The 18,284-nt window shown below is 51.1% G+C and overlaps 1 protein-coding gene and 1 long non-coding RNA gene across 4 annotated transcripts in view; one reads left to right on the top strand and one right to left on the bottom strand.

Annotated features, from left to right (window-relative positions):
• Positions 1-6,165, top strand: part of GOLM2 (golgi membrane protein 2) — a 23,994-nt gene extending 17,829 nt beyond the window's left edge. For both annotated transcript variants that reach the window (XM_075432150.1, XM_075432149.1), the window contains one exon: positions 4,384-6,165. In XM_075432150.1, coding sequence (XP_075288265.1) covers positions 4,384-4,457 — 74 coding nt within the window. In that variant the 3' untranslated portion in view covers positions 4,458-6,165. The remainder of the gene's footprint in view (positions 1-4,383) is intronic.
• On the bottom strand, positions 6,134-18,284 carry LOC142362613 (uncharacterized). 2 transcript variants are annotated; one of them, XR_012765192.1, is made up of 3 exons: positions 18,057-18,284; positions 16,125-17,317; positions 6,134-9,012 (listed from the first exon to the last, which is right to left on the bottom strand). It is a non-coding gene; the product is annotated as an uncharacterized LOC142362613 (long non-coding RNA). The 2 variants fall into 2 exon arrangements; XR_012765191.1 differs by lacking the exon at positions 6,134-9,012 and having other exon boundaries at positions 13,002-16,240; positions 17,070-17,317; positions 18,057-18,281.

Below are 18,284 nucleotides of genomic sequence, written 5' to 3'. Positions count from 1 at the left end.
CTGGTTTTTTGACTGCTGCTTCAGCCACGCTGCCGTGAGGGGGTACGCAGTGGGGCCGCAGTGAGCGACTCCAGGTGTCACTTCCGTGCGCCCTACACAGATTCAACAGGCTTCGGGCTCTCCGTGCTAACCAGACCTCGGCACAACGGCCCTGGCGCTGGTCTCCCCCCGTGTGCATGCTCCCCACCTCGCCCTGCATGCGTGCGCTGCTTCGCCTCGCCATTGCCCGCCTGCCGGCCGCGCTGCCAGCCGCTCTCCATCTCCTCGTCTGGTCGTGCTTTGGGAAGGGCTTGCATGCCTGCAGGGGGAAACGTCTGTGTAAACACTTACAGTACTTCCTGTGAAGGAAAGTGCAAAATGAGGGGGGGACCCACTGAAGTTCTACAGGCACCTTGATTTCGATCCTCACAATGCGAGTTTTTTAGCCGTTGGCTTTTTCAGACATGCATTTAATTGGTATCCAAGCATAATTAATGGGAAAAGCTGATAAAAGGGAACCGACTTCTGTGGGCATGCATCTAACCGTGCAGCGTAAGCGTTTTTGGCTGGTCTGGTAGTTTGAAACTCATGAACAAGCAAAAGAAAAGTATGGATCAGAACCCTGGGCAATTAATTAACTCACTGATAAAAATGAAAACTGCTGCTGCTCCAGAAGAAGTCGCCTGGACACAACTAGCAGCGGATTTCAGTCCCTCTGGGCTGCCAAGGTCTGTCCCCCGGGCTGGGGGCTCCTGGCTGTGGCTGGCTCGGGCAGGGTGGGTCCCACGCGAAGGCGCAGGGCGCGTCCAGCCGCTTCTGCTGGTGCTGCGTGGTGGCAGCAGGAGCCTTGCTTCACAGAATCACAGAATCACAGAATAGTAGGGGTTGGAAGGGACCTCTGTGGGTCACCCAGCCCAACCCCCTGCCCAAGCAGGGTCACCCAGAGCAGGCTGCACAGGACCTTGTCCAGGCGGGTCTGGAATATCTCCAGAGAAGGAGACTCCACAGCCTCCCTGGGCAGCCTGGGCCAGGGCTCCGTCACCCTCAGAGGGAAGAAGTTCTTCCTCGGGTTCAGCTGGAGCTTCCTCGGCTTCAGTTTGTGCCCGTTGCCCCTTGTCCTGTCGCTGGGCACCACTGAAAAGAGCTTGGCCCCATCCTCCTGACACCCACCCTGCAGATATTTGTAGGCATTTATAAGGTCCCCTCGCAGCCTTCTCTTCTCCAGGCTGAACAAGCCCAGCTCCCTCAGCCTCTCCTCGTAGTGGAGATGCTCCAGTCCCCTCCTCATCCTCGTAGCCCTCCGCTGGACTCTCTCCAGTAGCTCTTCATCTTTCTTGAACTGGGGAGCCCAGAACTGGACACAGGACTGCAGATGAGGCCTCACCAGGGTAGTGTAGAGGGACGGCTTCTAATGACTGCCATCCCGTGACGGACAGGAACGCGTGGGATGCGGCGCGCGTCTGTGTGTCCCAGGTCCGCGCGGCCGGGCGCGCTGGGTTGTCCGTGTGCCTTCATGCGGGTCCCCGCAGCACGCAGCTGGCGATGCCTGGCTCCTGGCCACCAGAGCTCCTTCGCGGCGGCGACTTCGCAGCGCGACTCTCGGCGTTTGAACCCGGGCCACGTAACTGTTGGTGAATCTAACACTGGTTGCTGACTTCTGCCGCTTGCCTCCCGCAGCCCTGGGGCTCGGCTGCACCCGCAGCCGCTGCGCTGCCGGCCCGCAGCTGGGCGAGAGGAGGGGGGACGAGGTGGGTGGGAGGACGTGGGCCCCCCACGGTGCAGGGACGCAGCGCCGTGCTCCTGCCCCGCGCAGCTCTTGCCGCACCGCGGGGCTCTGCGCTGGTTTGCTCGTCGGCACGAACATGCTGCCGTGGTGGCCTTCATGGGAGCCTGGTGGCTTTCAGCAGCAAGAGTGACCGTGTGTGCTGGGAACTGTTACCAGTGACACCAGCAGCGCTCCTGTGTGCCACATAGGAGAGGGTGGGGGTGACGTAGCAAGGAGGGGTGGAAAATTGTTCACAACCACAGAGACTGTGCTTATGGGGCTTGCTGTCAAGGGATATTTGAAAAAGTGAGAGCTCCAGCTGGAAGTGGCCTCACGAAACGGGTTCCCATGTGGATGTGGGACCTGGCATTCCCTGCTCTGGTGGCTTCAAATTTGGACTTGGCAAAAATCTGTTTTCTGACCAAGCCCTCAGTGTATCTGGATAGACATAACGGATTTCGTGCCTGGTAGGAAAGATTAGAGAGGGACTTGTGGAAGCCTTTTGTGAAGAATAGTTTGAGCAGCGTGTGTTACTACCTCAAGCTTAATTTTCCAAGCCCTTTGTGTTGTTGTTCCCTAATAACTTGTTGGCTTGATCTGAGATGGAGGTCACACGGCATGGCAAGACGTCCTTCCAGAAGCAGCATTTTAGAAAAAGTGTCTGCTTTGGTCTTCACACTGATTTGTGTGCAGGGTAGGAGGGGGCACAGCTGCGGGGCTTTGGAGGGAGGCTGGTTGTAATTGTTTAGGGAGGAAAAAAATAACATTTCTGTCTGAAAACTATTAGGAAAACATCACATGGTTTTGCATCAGGCTAGAACGAAGCATGTGGCATGTGCAAACAAAGCAATTTAATTAAACCTGTTTTTCTGTTGCCACTAGAAATGTGTGGGCCTTGGATTGAAATGATCAGAGGAAAATACCCTGAGCTGGGAGCTGGGCTCCTGCGAGTGTCCGCGTGCAGGCTGGCACCCCTGCCTTCAGCCCACCCGCTGGAAAGGCAGGGGGGCCTTCAGAAGGTGTTGGCTTCTGCTACCGTAAATGTGTGTTTGTGGTGGCCGGAGGGCGGGGATCAGGCAAACCAAGTGACGGGCACGTGCTGCGTTGGTCGGTGCGTACGGAGCAGCAGCGTCTGCGCCGGGTTGCGAGCTGCCGCCGTGGCTGCGGAGCGGCTGCCGCCGAGTGCCGAAGGGCTGCGGACAGCTGAGCAGCTCGTGGAAGCCTTGGCGACCTCACACGCTGCTTTCCATTCCCCTGAGCGAGCGTCCTTCCTGGGAATGAAGGAGCGCGGCTTTGAAATGCTGGAAAAGCTCGTTAACGGAAACAGACTGATGGGTTAGGGCTTTTCGCTTGCTGCGGGGGGAAGGCTGGGGACCCCACAGGAGGGGTCTGAGTCGGGGCAGGTAGAGTGCAGAATACTGGAATATTTTTTAAAACATCACTTAAAAAAAATACTGAATGTGCATTTTCTTGGTGGATTTTATTTGCATGTGCTACAGTAAGTGCTTATAGTGAGGATGCGCAAGTTTGGCTTTTTTTTTAATTTTATGATTTTTCATGAGGCTCAAAAACAAACCCCAAGGAGTAGGAGTCAAGAAGCAGGGGCAGAGCGGCGTGGTGGAAGGAGTCTTTCTGGCAAAGCTGTGAACCCGTCGTAAGGACGGACCGAAGGCAGCCGGGAGGGACGCGGCGTGCCCGGAGCGGCCGTGTGCGACGCGTTGCCCCTGCCCTGCGCGCAGCTCCCGAGCGTGCAGCCGCTCGGCGCTTCCCGAGGAGACAGGATCACAGAACGGGTTGGAAGGGACCTCTGTGGGTCATCTAGATGTCTCGGCCGAGGGCTGCGTGCCGCTCCCGCGGGAGCCTGGCCACGTGGGTCAGCTTCGGGCGTGAGGAGCAGCGGTGAAAAACGTGTTGCTGATCCTTCAGCAGTGCCGAGAGAGGGAACGGGGATTTCCACTCATTAGAGGTTTGAAAAGGTTGAGAGCTGCCCCTTACGTTTTTTTTAAAGTCTGTCTTCCAGTTTTACCCTCAAGTCAGAGATAGGAGATAGCAGCGCGCTGCCAGCAAAGTCAGCTCCAGCGTTAGTAAAAATCCCAGCCCTGGAAAACGTGCTGCGCCGCGTCTGTGTGGAAGCGATCGTCCTTCAGATCTGAGAAGTAGGTGGGGAGAGTATGGTGTTAGCCTGGAGGGGGTCTCGCCGCCTTCTCCGCGCCGGGCCGTGAGGTGCCCAGCCGGGGCAAAGCCCTGCAGCGTGTGACCTCGAGAGGGTGAAAACACGGCGACGTAACGTCCCAGGGCAGGTGACTTTGTAGTTGGGTTTTAGCGGGAGAGTCTGGAATCTTTCTAGGAAACTCTGCAGATCACAGGAGTAAGTTTAACTCGTTCTGCCCTCTCTGAAGCCAGTGAGTCTCTGACACCCGGTCGCAGGAAGGGCAGAGACTGTCCCCGAGCGCTGGCAGCTGGCCCTGGAATCGCGGGCCCGAACGCGTTCCCTGCGTTTTCCCTGGCAACGTCGTTCCCGTCAGCAGACGAGGCCAGTGCAGCGTGGGTGTGGGCGTTAGCTGCATGCTCTGGGAAAGCACGGTTAAATATTGTTTCCGTAGTATCACGCAGATTTGATCTGAGTATTTTAATTGCAGATGATGAAGAAAGAGATCTACAGAATGACCTCGTGGATTACGGCAAGCCGCGCTTCAGCGACGGCGTTCTTTAAGGCCTGAACGGAGCCAGAAACGGGGGTGAGACGAGATCTCCACGGAGGAACTTGAAGTGCTGCAAAGCTGAACCATTTCTACTTCAGTGCTTCTTACTTTAAGGGAAGCTGAGAATAAAAAGTGCTGAGTACGCTCAAAGTCAGCGAAGTGACAGCAGGACACCGCTCTGTACATATGTACATAGTTGTACTATTGCAGATTCTATCAAAACTACATTTTTGTTGTTACATTGAGCCAATTACTTAGACTGTACCTGATCTGTAATAATCTTTACAGTTAAAACCGCTGTTATAAATACGGGCTGAGTTGTTTCTGCAATTTCGAAAACTTTGTAAACTGGAGAACTTGTACAGTTTGTATCTGATGTAAGAAATACACTGCGGAAACAACGCGCAGCCAAGGACTCCTTTTCTACAGTAACGAACGCCTGCACGAGCAAAAACGCTCCTGCTTTTCTCATGAGCGCTGTGTTTCTGTATTTTGCAGGTGAGCTATCAGTTGAGAATGAAAGCTGAGTGTTTCAAAAATTGCTCCTTCCTTAACGGAGCTGAGGACAGGCTGGGACAGCCTCCGGCAGCAAGCGCCGTTTGAATTCCCCAACACAGCGACCAGATCTCGTAGCTAGAGCTGGAAATCGGTGACGTTAGGCTCTTAATAATTTGATACATCCTGAAAAAGTTGTGTGACTAACGGCTCATTTTAAAGGGCAATGCAAGTAATTCGGCACAGCTCGCAGGAGATCGTTGTCTGCGTGTTAGAGAGCGAGCGTGTTGGTGAGAGACGGAGAGGGCTGCGTCCGCCTCGCCGGAGCCGCGATGGCGGGACCAGGCCTTGCCCCGGTGACTGCGGTGTGCGCGCTGAAGGCCGTCGCGGCGCGTCCCTCCTGTGTCGCGGTCACTCCGCGTCGCTCACAGTGTCAGACTTCGATACGGAGCTCTGAACATCGGCCATGTTCCACGGTTTGATTTTCTATGTCGGAAGGTTTGTAAGTCGGATACTTTTTGTATTCTGTGTTTAAGCACTTTCTGAATTTTAGGGAAATGATTCTGTTGACCTGCAGCAGTGGAAATGAAGGTTATTAACCCAGCCTGCTTCTCCAAAAGGGCTACTGTGAAAAGGAACTGGAGGGCCTATGACATGGGTGATTGTACTTTACCTCTGTACTCAGGTTCCAATGTGCAGTAACAGCCAAGGTTTGCTCCATGCCAGTTCAGTGAACCTTTAAATCATTTCAGCAGTCACAGTTTGGTGGTGGTTGGGGTCTTTTGGTTTTTTTGTTTGTTTGTTTTTGTTGTGTTTTTTTTTTTTTTTTACACGATTTTCTACCAATCAATCTTAAATAGATAAGACATAAAAATTTCCGGTTCTGCTGATGCATCCCAAGGGTTTCATTGTGTAAGGCTTGAGCTCGTCATTCCGCACCTCTGGGAGGCAGACGGGGGAACAGCCCTTTGCATGGCCTGATGTACTTTCAGTGGAAGAAGAATGCTGAACCTGCTCAGAATTAGACACCGTACTAATCCCAGCCAACAAGTACCAACTCGTACCAGGATCCTAAGAATAGCAGTCTTCAGTAAATACTGTATTTAAGAACTACAATTTTTTTGTTTGTCTTAAAATGTAATTTCACCCGGGATTAGGTGTTAACTTGATTCTTCTAATGAAAGCAACGCTTATGGGTTCTAATAAATGAAGTTGTTTAAAGTATGTGAGGCTTCTGGCTTTTTTTTCCTTCTTTTGACTTTTTAAAATGGGACTAACTCCGGGCTTCGCAGAAGTCGAGGTGTTCTGACCCAGCAGCGGTGGTTACAGCCGTTCCGTGAAGGCGGAGGTGAGGAGCTCGAGCCGGTTTTGGCCACGAGCGGGGCCGTACCGGCACGCGCTCCCGGGACGTTCTGACGCCAAAGGGCTGCGGTGGGAACGCACACAGCAACGCGGGCAACGCAGTCTGAGCTGCTCGTACAGTGCGTGTGTGGTGACAGCCTGCCCCGTGTCCGTCACCGTGTGGCTGCGGGCGCTGCTTGGGCCAAGCCCGCTGCTTTCGGCCCTTGACGCCTGTGAGGCTTCGGGTCGAACCAGCACGCTCCTGAGAAGGCACACGAGGTGATGACGGACGAGCTGCCCTTTGCTAAACGCCTGCACCCACGCTCCTGCTGCGCCGGGGCCAGGAACCGTCTGCGGCTACGCCATGGGTCTGCCTGGTTTGCGGCGAGGGATGGATGCGTGCCAAGGCAGGTGCTGATGTTCACACCCAGACCCTGTGGCCGTGCCCCGACTCGGCCTGCCGGTGCCTTCCTTTCCCAGTAACATGATGGGGATAAAATTTTATTTTAGCTTCTTGTCTTCTATATTATTAAACCATTTCATGTTACATCTTGGAATCTGTACAAGCGTGGTGCTTTCGAAAACAACAGACTGGAAAACCCCTTCTGTATCAGAGAGCTGGTAGTGCTCAGGGACTGTTCTAGTACGTTGAGTATCTTGAGTGAGGTGGTAAATGATGTCAAGGCTTCCTTAATGTCTTTTTGTTCATTCTGCTTTTCCTTGTAACCTGGTTACTTTGGGATGTGATACAGAATGATGTTATCTGGCATTTCTCGACAAAATCATTTGAGAACCAATGTTGGGAAACAGGCAAATTTTATAATTGTAGTCTAGCTGTAACTATTATATGCATAATTGATTTAATATTAATTATAAGTTTCTTGTTTTCTTGTATGCCACAGATGTTAGAAACAGTAGTAGAACAGTTCCATGTGAAGACTCTTCAGATCTAATGATAGTAAGAATTAAAACAATATTCATCCTGGCTTCCAACACCCTGCTCAACCGTCACCCCTTCGCTGCCGTGCTGGTTACCGCAGCTCTGCAGGAACGGGCCCGGGGGGACCACAGCGAGCTCCCAACGCACGCCCGGCCAACCCTCGTCTGCGCGCGGCTTGTGCCGGGCTCGGGCGGTTTGAGGTGGCACCAACTGCACGGCTGCAACACGGATGTGGTGGTGACCGAGCGGTGACACAGGGCTCCGCACCCCCCGTTCCCAGCAAACAGCCCTCGGTCTGCTCCCGCCTCGCGCACAGGTTACACTGGGCAAGCCGAGATGGCGAGAGCCAAGGCTTTCCGTGATGGAGACGGTCAGAAGGCACGGTGCCCGCCCGGACGGGCATCTGGTCTCACCCAGCACGCTCACTTGTGTTTTCTGCTCTGTTCCCTGAGAAACTGATACTCGGCAGTTTTATGGCTTATTTCATACCCCCCCCAGGAAGGGGGAAATGCAGAGCTACGCCAGAGACACGCGAGTGTCCGTCTTGGAAGCAGATGTCACCTCTGGCTCGGCTGCGTCTCCCTGGCAGAACGCGCAGCGCTGCGGCTGCTGCGCCCACGGCGCTCCACGGAGTCCGGGCAGCAGGCAAACGCCACCAGTTCCCTCCGGCTCTTCGAAAAGCGCTAGGAGAGTCCAGCAGCAAACTGGACGCGTGAACTGGAGGCTTGTTTTGCCTCTGTATTTTGGGAAAATATTTGGCTTAAGCATAGCCCATCCAGAAACAGAGTTTGATCTTGGTGGGTATCCTTTTAAGGAATCTAATTTAGGTCACCAAGCACTTCACTCTTCATTATTTAGTGATCCAATGTTTAAAGAATTTTATTTATAAGGGGAATTGTTCTGTCAATCAAATTCCACTTTAGTTAAAAAAAAAAAAAAAAAAGGTCTGTGTTCTTTTGGGAAACTGCCAACGCTTCTAGAGCGGCGTTACTTGGGTTTTTGTTTGTAGGTGGCTTTGTTACGGCCGCTCCCGAGCCATCTCCCCTCTCACACAGCCTGTGGCTCCTGCTGCTTCCACCAGCCCACCAGTCCGTCCCGTGCCTGGCTCCTGCTGCTTCCACCAGTCCGTCCCGTGCCCCCTTCTCCTTCCCGTCTCACCTCATCACCCTCCTCCTCCTCCCGCCGGGTTCCTCCCGTGCAGCCCTGCCTGGCCGTGGTGCCTCCTGAGCCGGGCTCCTCCGCCGCTGCAGACCCTTGGCACCTCCCGCTCGCTGCCGGGACCCGCCGCGCTGCAGGAGCTGGGGTAGCGGATCCACGTTGAGGAACGGCACCCAGCCGCTGCTGGAGCTGGAAAGCAGACGTCTGATCGGAGGCGGCTTCGTTTTTCAGGAATTCCTGGAGCTCCTGGTCCTTCATGTGAGGTTTGCTCGTTGTGCAATATCCGGGGGAGCAACATGTCCCACGAGGTCAATCCTGCTGTAGCAGCGCTGACCTGGGGTAACTACTCTGGCTGTAGGTAGGCTACTCCTAAAGCAAGCATCCCCAAAGGCAAACAAAATAGCCTAAAAAAAATGGGGCTCACTTCATTTTTACGTGCTGCCAAAGACGACAAGCTCACAAGTTGCCAGTTCCGTGGTTCACGAGCCACCTCGCATTTTTTTTAAAAAGCGTCATTTGCGAACTAGCTGAAATCTGGAGTTCTCGTCCCATGCGTATGTCGCCTCTTCTGAGGAAGGTGGAGGCCAAAAGAAGTGATAAAACCGGGTGCCTTCAAGTACGAAGAGCATGTGCTGAACAAAATGAAAAAAAGCGGCATGTTTTTCTAGTGAAGTTCTATCAAACCCTAGCTTATTTTTTAAAAACATGAATTTAAAATATTAATCACCGACAGCTGATTTGCATGACTCTACCCGATGTGCTCAAAGGGCAGGGTCTGTGCAGCACCGCTCCCCGTGTGTATGAGTCCAAACCAGAATGACAAACCTCCCTCGGTTTTGTTTTGTAAAATGTGATTGCAAACCCCCCGTGCCGCTTCTGCTGAGCCAATACCTGTTTCCATGGAAATAGCAGCACACAAAACGTTGACATATTTCAGAGCGAGCGACTTAAACATCTGCTTCCCTGCAACCACCAGCTAGACTTTAAAATAAAACTGGCTCTCACGTTTGGTGGAACTGGCTTACGAGAAAAATCAAACAAAGCATCTCTAAATGCCAGCCCAGCCCCGATCCCTTCAAACAGATCCCGATGGCGAAGGCAGCAGCAGCTCACTCGGCTCGTGCTTGGAGGCTCACGTTGGAAAGAACTTTTGATCTGCAGGGCAGTGCATTTAAGGAGCAGTCTCCTGCCAACAGCAGCCGCCAGGACCAACACGCCTTTTCGCGTCTCTTCGTCCCGTTTCCCCGCACGCTTCGAGGTGCTTCAGGCCACCCTGCGATCCGGCGTCGCCGAGCGCTCCGCGTGGTCTCTGCTAAGGAGAATCTGGAGCTGCGGTAAAGACGAGCACCTCCTTCTCGCCACGGCGGCGTGAAAAGCCAGTGTTTAAACCCGAATTCAGACTAGATTTACCTATCAGCAAGCGCTTTAGCCAGCCAGGCACGCTGCCCTCCTAGCAGCCACGTGAGCTGAATTTTAATACAATTCTTTAAATTGGAATAAAAGGAAAAAAAAAGCACCAGCTGATAAAAGGGGTAGAGCATACTGTACCAGAAAACTAAAATTGTTATTCCATTTTTTTCTAGAATGATTTCCGATTAGCTCGTTCTTTTCCCTACACTTACTCCTGAAGTCTGTGAAGAAGAGCAGCTCCGCCCTCCCACAGCCCTGCGAACGCCCCCAGCTGGGTTAGATGTTGGAAAACGGGCTTCCTACGGACTCGAGACTAAAGGGAAAAAGCACCGTGACAATTCTCTTGGCTCCCTGACGTTTGTCCCCAGCCTCCACCTGCACCACCTGTACTGACCTGGGAGACACCAGCAGCCCACAGCCCCACGCTTTCTCGGCGACATCACGTATTCTGAAGCGAGAAACGCTCCGTTCTTACGAGGCTGAGCAAAACAGCCCGGCTGGAGCAGAACGGACCTTTGCTGATAATGCTGGCTGTCCCCCTCTGCCCCCAGCTCTCCATCACCCCCCTTCGCTCAGCTTCTCCCCTGCCAGAGGACACAGCTCTTTGCTAAGAGCCCTGGCTGTGGACATTAATTGTAAAAGAAATGCCATACGCTTCTTGCTTCATAAGCCAGGCGTCCTTACCCCTTCCCTCGGGCATGTTCTCCAGATACAGAGCTCTGTACGCAGGGTAAGAGAGGGATCATTCTCCAGCGTGCAGAATTTCCTCTGCTAAATCTTCACAGAAAACTTACGAAACCGGACAAGAGAGAAGGAACGCTCTTGGGCTGTGTCTAGCAGACAATGTTTCAGATGTTAAATCCCGTCCTGTTCAGAGCTGTGGTTAAGCACACAGGAAGGACACCTGCGTCAGGAGACTCGCTTCCGGACTATCTAAAAAAAATACTCTTAAAACATAAGGAACATCCCAACATGATAAATTTTCCTTTTGTATTCATACTTTGGAAGCACCTGCAACGACACCTGAACCCCTGCCGAGGCTGGCAGTGACCACAGGCAGTTTATCCAAATCATTTTGCAACACATCACAATACTGCAGGAGCTTGATTAAGGGGTAACCCCAAGACTTCGCTCCCTGTTTCATTCCCTACGCTTCATTTTTCAATCTACTCATCAAAATCCTACCGGAAGTTGTAATAAAACGGAAACACAGTTATCTGGAGAACAGCAGACAGACGCACGCCGGAGCCGTGCGCAGCACCAAGCTCCTTGCTGGTACAAAGGCTTCGATGGACGCTGCTCCACCTCAGGCACTCGGCAGGGATCATCCGTGAAGCCTCTGATGGGGCCGGGTTTCTTACCACAGCTCATGGCAGGGAACAAGCTCCTCCAAACGGCCATTCAACTCCTCTTTTCCAGGGGTACTTGAGCGAGGGGCTCCCGACGCAGAGCCCTAGGCCGAGCGCCTGAAGCGAGGCGGGATGAGTCCAGCGAGGCGAGCGCCTGAACCCGTTCAGATCTTGCTCCGGTAAGATCCTTTTGCTGGGCCCAGTTTACGGACTCTTAATTTTTAAGAGACATGAAGACACTTCCATTTTAAGTTTACGATCTCTTTACGATCTTACTAAGGTTAGGGCACCCAGCAAACCAGTTTGCATCGAAGAAACGCACACATCCTTCAAAAAGAGAGGCACAAGAAGTACTTCTGTTCCGAACACGTGCAGAGATTTGAAGTCTTCCATGCAATTCAATCCTCTTCTACCTCCCTCCCGTGCCGTTTCAGAAGCCAGCTGCCGCCCTGACCGCCAGGTCCCGGTCAGCAGCGTAAGCACCTTCCACATCTCCATGCTGGTCTGGCGTCAGCCAAGGGGTTTCGGGGTGGGTGAAACCAGGGCTCAGGAACGCCTGCAGGAATTCCGTGACCTGTCTCCAGAGCTCCACTTGGCACTGTGGAAGCTGCACGGGTGAGATGAAGCAAGCAAGGGCCACGCAGGGTCCCTGGCATCAGAGTGCCACGGCAGCTGGCCAGGCGGCAGGCACTCGGACCTCCGCATTCTTTAGGGACAAGAGGCAAACCCAGAGCTTGGCACCCAGGAGAATAATGGGGTAATTAAAAATATGATACAGACTGTGACAGCAGGGTCACTGGAAGAACTGCTGTGACTGTGTTGTGAATGATCTGTGCCCATTCAAACACGGAGCTCTCTCACTAAAGAACGCCACCACTCTACAGCTTCAAAGCACGGGGCAGACATAAACTAATTAACGTGCAACAACCGTGTGAGGAAGTTTAGGAAAATACTGAATTCCTCAAACACCAAGGGCTGATACCATATCAAAGACCAAGACAATTCTTGCAGTTATCCCATTTCCTAGAGATTTCAAATGCAGAATTACAAGAGAACAAAACACCTATACGCTTTGCATAAATAACCAAACTTTAAAAACCCTAATTATAAGAGTCTACACTTTAAAAGCACTCACAGGTCCATGTAAATGAATGCTGTGATGCCAACAATATTTTGCCCAAGGTTAAACTGAGAAAATACATATTCCTAAGTCATTTTTGATCGGCAAGTGATTGCAGCACTTTGTTTTTATGCCCAGCCCTGAAGAGAAATCTGACTTGAAGAGACATTAGCATACAAATGGGATATGAACTTTTGAGGCTTATGCAACTGCTACTCCCTTACAGACAGCTCAAATCAATTACGTTGTTAAAAATCAGAGAATAAATCTTTGTTTCAGTTTAAAATACGAGTACTCCCTTACACCTCAGAGACATACATGAAATTTGAAGCTGGTAAAATTTCAGCTTGTTGAGGAGGGAAAAAAAAACGTCCAGAATTCCTGTAATGTTCTCCTGCCGCTGTTACTCTGCTCCCTCCCCTCCTCCCTTACTTCAGTGTTCCTTTCTCTCTCCCCCCAAAAAAGGGATGGAGAGAAGGAGTCAAAAGTTTTCCTCTTAAGATGATTTGATTCAGTCTTCAAACCCAGTAAGTGTGAAATTAGAGGGATGTTTATCCTGCTTAGTGGGAAAAACCTCAGCATAGCCATGACTACATAAATTCCAAGTATCTCTGTAGCGAACAGAAGGATAACAATTAACAGTAAACTGAAGACTTTGCTGCCAAGACTGAAGGATGATTTCAACAAGTATGAGAAATGCAGGCACCTACAACGAACAGCCCAAGGAACAACTTCATTTTAACCCATTTTAGTTGAAACATTAGGAAAGCCAAAGAAACTGATGGGTAGTAGCTCACCAAAAGGTAAAAAATTGAAACAAATCAAAAATAAACACATTTTCTCAGAATTTTAATAGGTGCAAAAAGCATTCTGCTTGAAATACTCTGAAGACTAAAGTGACAAGATGAAAACAGATCCTAAATAACTAGTGGTGTATGTATTTTATTACATGTTATCATTTTACATTTTCATATAGACAAAATCATAAACAGAGAAAAATCCAAAGCCTGCAGAACAAAAGATCTCTCGTAAGCAAGTATTTTGCACAGAACATTAATGTTTTCAGTGAATCACAGCATGAGGTGCCTGGAAAGCACACACGGTTGACCAGACTTCAGGCACAGTGTCACGCAATTCTGCTCTAGTTTAACATTCATACATGCAGGGGACCCCCTGCATAAACAAATTCTGAAAACTCAGTTGTAAAACGCTGCACTAAAACCCCCCCAATTCAATACATGGCCTGCCAGAGGCCCAGCCAACACTACCAGAGGAAGAGGAGCCAGGCTGTATCTGTACATCCACTAATTTGGTGCTTTTCTGCATGCATAACCACTTACTGCTCCCTTGGAACCCTCGTGGATTCGCCTGAACACATACACGCGGGGGGTACCGGTGGTATGCGGAGAGCTCACCTCCACTCCGCAAGTCCGCTCCTTCCCCAGCAGCAACTAAAGAATTCACATACTTGCACACACCCCAACAAAGCATGAGAAAAGCGATTTCTTAACTTCCATACGCCACAAGAAAAGCCCGAATTTTATTTGAACTCATGACATTCTTTTACCCTAAAACTGTGTTTCTCAAGTAATAACGATAAAATTGTTAGTACAAGCAGTCCATTATTAAGCTTGCCCAAAACACAGCATGCATTATCAACAGCGGTTGCATATCCTCAGAACAGCGAATCAACAAAACTGATTAACAGCTGTCAAAACGTTCCTGCATGTTCCCAGGGCAAAGAAACACACGTAACGAAGTGTATAAAAGGTTTTCTTCTATGTAATACCACTAGTTTGTTTGCATATTGGAGAAAAGCTGGATCAGAAAATGCTGTTTTACTTGCAGCAAGGTTTTTGAGGTCCCGAGTTCTCAGCAGAATCCATTTCAGTGTTCATCACCAACCCCTGCAGAAATTCTGTATCTGACAACTTCCTGCTTTATCCGTACTATGCAGAATTTCAGCATGCCATAAATCCAGCTGTCCACTGCAATCCTTATTCCAGGATATATATGGAACTTTGAGTCACCTGGGGCTCAAGTTTGTTAACTTTAAGTAACCTGCAACCCTTCTTTGAGAAGGAAGACCAGAACATTTAACAGGATCAAAAATCTTGCTGCAATAAGCTAGAAAATGTGAGATTGGGCACTGCTGAGAAACAGCACGGTGCTCTGCACTAGCTAGAGCTTTCCAGCCGACTCCAGGACCAAAGAGACAGTATTTCTCCAGTACAGCTTTGGTTTAAATAAAATAGGAAAAAAAATCAATCAAAAAACAATCAATCTCAAACCATTTGGGGCATATATATTTATTTACTAGAATGCAGTGGAATTTTCAAGCCAGCCAGAGACAGGGTTATGATATTCATGCAAGAACTTCATGCCAATATAGGAACCATAACACTCTAATTCCTCAACCTGTCTCAAACTCGCCCCGCGTAGCCACAACGGGATTGCTGGTACAGCTACCCTACAGTTCAACGTCCTAAAACCAGACCTGCCCAGTGGTGGATGCGTATGCCTGACCCCAGAGGGTTGGTTTATGACTGCAGATCATTCAAGGACGTGCTGTGCTCGATCATACATACGGAAAGGTTCATTCCGATCTGCGCTCGCCTTCGTTTCTGTAGGGGCATACGGCACCATATGAATTCTGACTCCTGTCAGCTGAAGTGTCAGCAGCGAGAACAGCAAGTCTATAGCTGTCCCTGGACAGACAGATTGGATCACAGACGTCTAGGCACGAAGGAGCAAGCGCAGCCTGGTAGCTGCTTCTCATTTATGTCAAGTGCATGGTTCTGTTTACCTATTCCACAAAATTTATTCCCTTCAGATAAGGGAAAGAAACAATTACTGGAAACAGGGAATTTTAAAAATATAAACCCAAACAAGAATTGTTTTGTTTATACAACGACTATCAGTCATGTCACAGTTGTTCTCACTTTGGCAAAATAAACTGGATCTGAGTCTCAGAGCACCCAGTGGTATCTGCAAGAAGGATGCTGAAATACTAGAGGGAACTTAAAGCAAGACACCCTCCCACCAAATTATCCAGGGAATTAAACCCTTTCCCCTGAAAAAGCAAAACCCAGAAGGCAAGGTTTAGGATTTTAGCTTATGAAACAGAATTCTAAGGGATGACCTGATCCCTGCACGTGGGTTCTGACACATAAAAGAGGAACTCCAGCAGTGCACGACTTGTGAATCTTGCTGGGAAGCGTCAGATGCAGTAGCTGGAAGTTAAAACTCAAGCCTGAAATGAAACACAACCCTTAACTGCAGATACTTGAAACAGCTTACCAGGAGAAACTCGTGGACTCACCAATACCTAATCTCTACAACAAGCAGGGACATCACTCTAAAGCACGTCATTTTAAATGAGCACATAAACACAAAGCTAACGGATCAGCAAGACTTAGGAAAGAAAACAGAGTCGGGAGGAAATCCTAAAATACGAAGAACGGCCTTTCAAATGAGCATTCAGAGTATAACATTTCAAGAATGAGCAACATTCTGGCAACTGTGCATTTTTTTTCCTTCAGTTTCTCTGTAAAGTGAAGAAAACATGTACCTAAAATCTCTCAGTCTGACAGAGTCCCTGAAATCCACTGTCAGGGGAAAAACCCACCGCTGCCAACACAGGAGCCTTTTCTTTGAACCGGATACACGTTCAAAGCTTCCAACGCTTCATGTGTACGCCGGCAGACAGGGCATTGCTTACTGCTTTTAGATTTTACACACACACAGACCTAATGCTCTTTTCATGGTGTGCATTATAATGCGGGGAGCAGGTGACAGCAGCGGACCTTTAAACTTCTGCCTTCGCCGCAATGTCCGTTAGCAATATGATTGTACATATTCCCACCTGATGTGTGGCAAAGCACCCAATCCTGCTGGTCCAGTACCCTCTCCCTGACACAGCTCAGAGCCAGGTAACTTGAGGACAGCACAAGACCGCTGTGGAAGACACATTTTAATTTTCTGCAACACAGAAAAGTATAGTTCACATTCCCATAAACGTTAGTTTGAATCCCGAGCCATACGCTTTAATCTCTCTTCTAAATGTTTTTTCTGGCTTTCGTTATAAAGCACCAGACCGTTTTGGTACTCATACAAATATCTGTTTGCATTGAACCTTGCTGAATGATTTCCCCTGGCAGCTAGCTTCGTTCTAATTACATGGTTTGAAAAAGTACTTCCACCTACCGTTTTTCAAAACTCCCACTTTCTAAGTATCTGCGAATGTCCTCCTGGGCTTGTACTATGAGACATCACAAAGTTATCTCGCCATACGAGTTCCTCTTAATGGACTGACAAACAGCCCTAAATTAAGTTTTAACATGCCCAAGCTAACCTTTTTCACAGCTGATCATACAAAAAATATTCAAGTGCTACGGTTAATGAGTGTGTTTAGAAATACTTTCATGCTCTAAAGGAATAAGGCTATCTGCTCTGAATGAGGGCTACACTGTTTCCACTGCCTTTTACTACCTCTTTTCTTAAGAAACTACGGTAAAATTAGCTTCATAATGTCTTCTGCTAAAGAATATTAAAGTCCTGTAATAGAATACTAAACCAAATCTTAGCTTCACAGCAGCAGATGTGGTTCAGTTTAACAAGCCAATAAATATTTTAAGTGACTAGAGAGCTGGGACTTTTATAATATGATCCAGGTTTAAAAGCTAAGAAGGGAGTCAACAGGTACTAGAAAAAGAAAACACACCATACCCACGTGGGTTTCTGCCTAGTGCTAAATCAGAGAATGTGGATACAAGCTACTGTTGTAAAAACATTCCACTTCCAACAGTACCTTGAGAAGTTGTCCTCATGTCATAGCGCATATTAAGCTGAGAGCTGAAGAATTCCGTTTAAAAAGCTCAGCGGATAAAGGCGATCACCAACAGAAAGAAAGATCAGGTACACAAGTCCAGCAGGATGCAAATCACAAACCTAACCTCGCTGCGCCCTCTCCACTTCACTGCATGAGATGGCCAAGCTCAAGCCAGCCCAACGCTAAAGCACGCTGCATCCTCAGCACTGCACACCGAAAGGGGCTGCCTAAAAAAAAAACAAAGAGAAAGTGGAAATAAAACCTCACACTAGGCTTCACGGGCGTCTCCAAACAGAGCTCGAACCACCCAGCCAGCGCTGCCCCGTGCTGCGGGAAGGGAGGCAAAGCCAGCCCAGGGTCACGGTCCGAAGCAGGGCAGCAGCGAGCGGAGGGGCACCACGGAAAACCCGCGGCCACTTCGCAATAAACGCAGCTACTCAGAACTCGGCTGTGAGGAAGATTCCCCAAAGGAGACTCGGCTCCGCTCCAACCCAGAGCAGGACCCAAGGCGGCAGGGCTGCGGCGGGCGGCCAGCAGCCCCCGGGCAGCGAGGGGAGGGCTCCGAGGGCAGGGGAGCACCGGCCGCGCCCGCCCGCAACCGCCGGGGAAACGCTCCCTGCCGCGGGCAGCGGGGCAGAGCCGAGCCGCCCCGCCCCGGGGGGGTTCCCCCGCACCCCGCAGGGCCCGGCGCAGGCCGACGGCCGGGGCCGCCGAGGGCGGGCTCCCCGCTCGCCTCACTGCGCGGCGCGATCCCGCACCGCTCGCGCCCCCCCCCCCCCCGCTTCTCCTCACCGCTCGCGCGCCCCCTCCCCCCCCCCCCCCCCCCCCCGCTTCTCACTGCTCGCGCGCCCCCTCCTCCCCCCGCTTGTCCTCACCGCTCGCGCGCCCCCCCCTCCTCCCCCCGCTTCTCCTCACCGCTCGCGCGCCCAACCGCCGCTTCTCCTCACCGCTCGCGCGCCCCCTCACCTCACCTCACGGCGCGGCGGGGCCGACGCTCGGCTGTGCTCGGCCCGACTTGACCCTCCCGGCGCCTCAGGCGCGGCCTCCTGCCCTCCGCAGCAGCGCCCGGCTCAGGAAAGAGGCGGCCGGGCCTTCTCCCGCACCCCCGCCGCGCTCTCCCTCCGCCCGCCCGCCGGGCCCCGCCGCTCCCCGCGCCAGGCCCCGGCTTCCCTCCTTCCCGGCCTGCCCCGGCGC

The sequence above is a fragment of the Opisthocomus hoazin genome, chromosome 10, assembly GCF_030867145.1.
Source record: "Opisthocomus hoazin isolate bOpiHoa1 chromosome 10, bOpiHoa1.hap1, whole genome shotgun sequence".
In the NCBI taxonomy this organism is placed as follows: domain Eukaryota; kingdom Metazoa; phylum Chordata; class Aves; order Opisthocomiformes; family Opisthocomidae; genus Opisthocomus; species Opisthocomus hoazin.
Note: the sequence above shows the minus strand (reverse complement) of the source record. Positions and strands in the feature narration are given on the sequence as shown.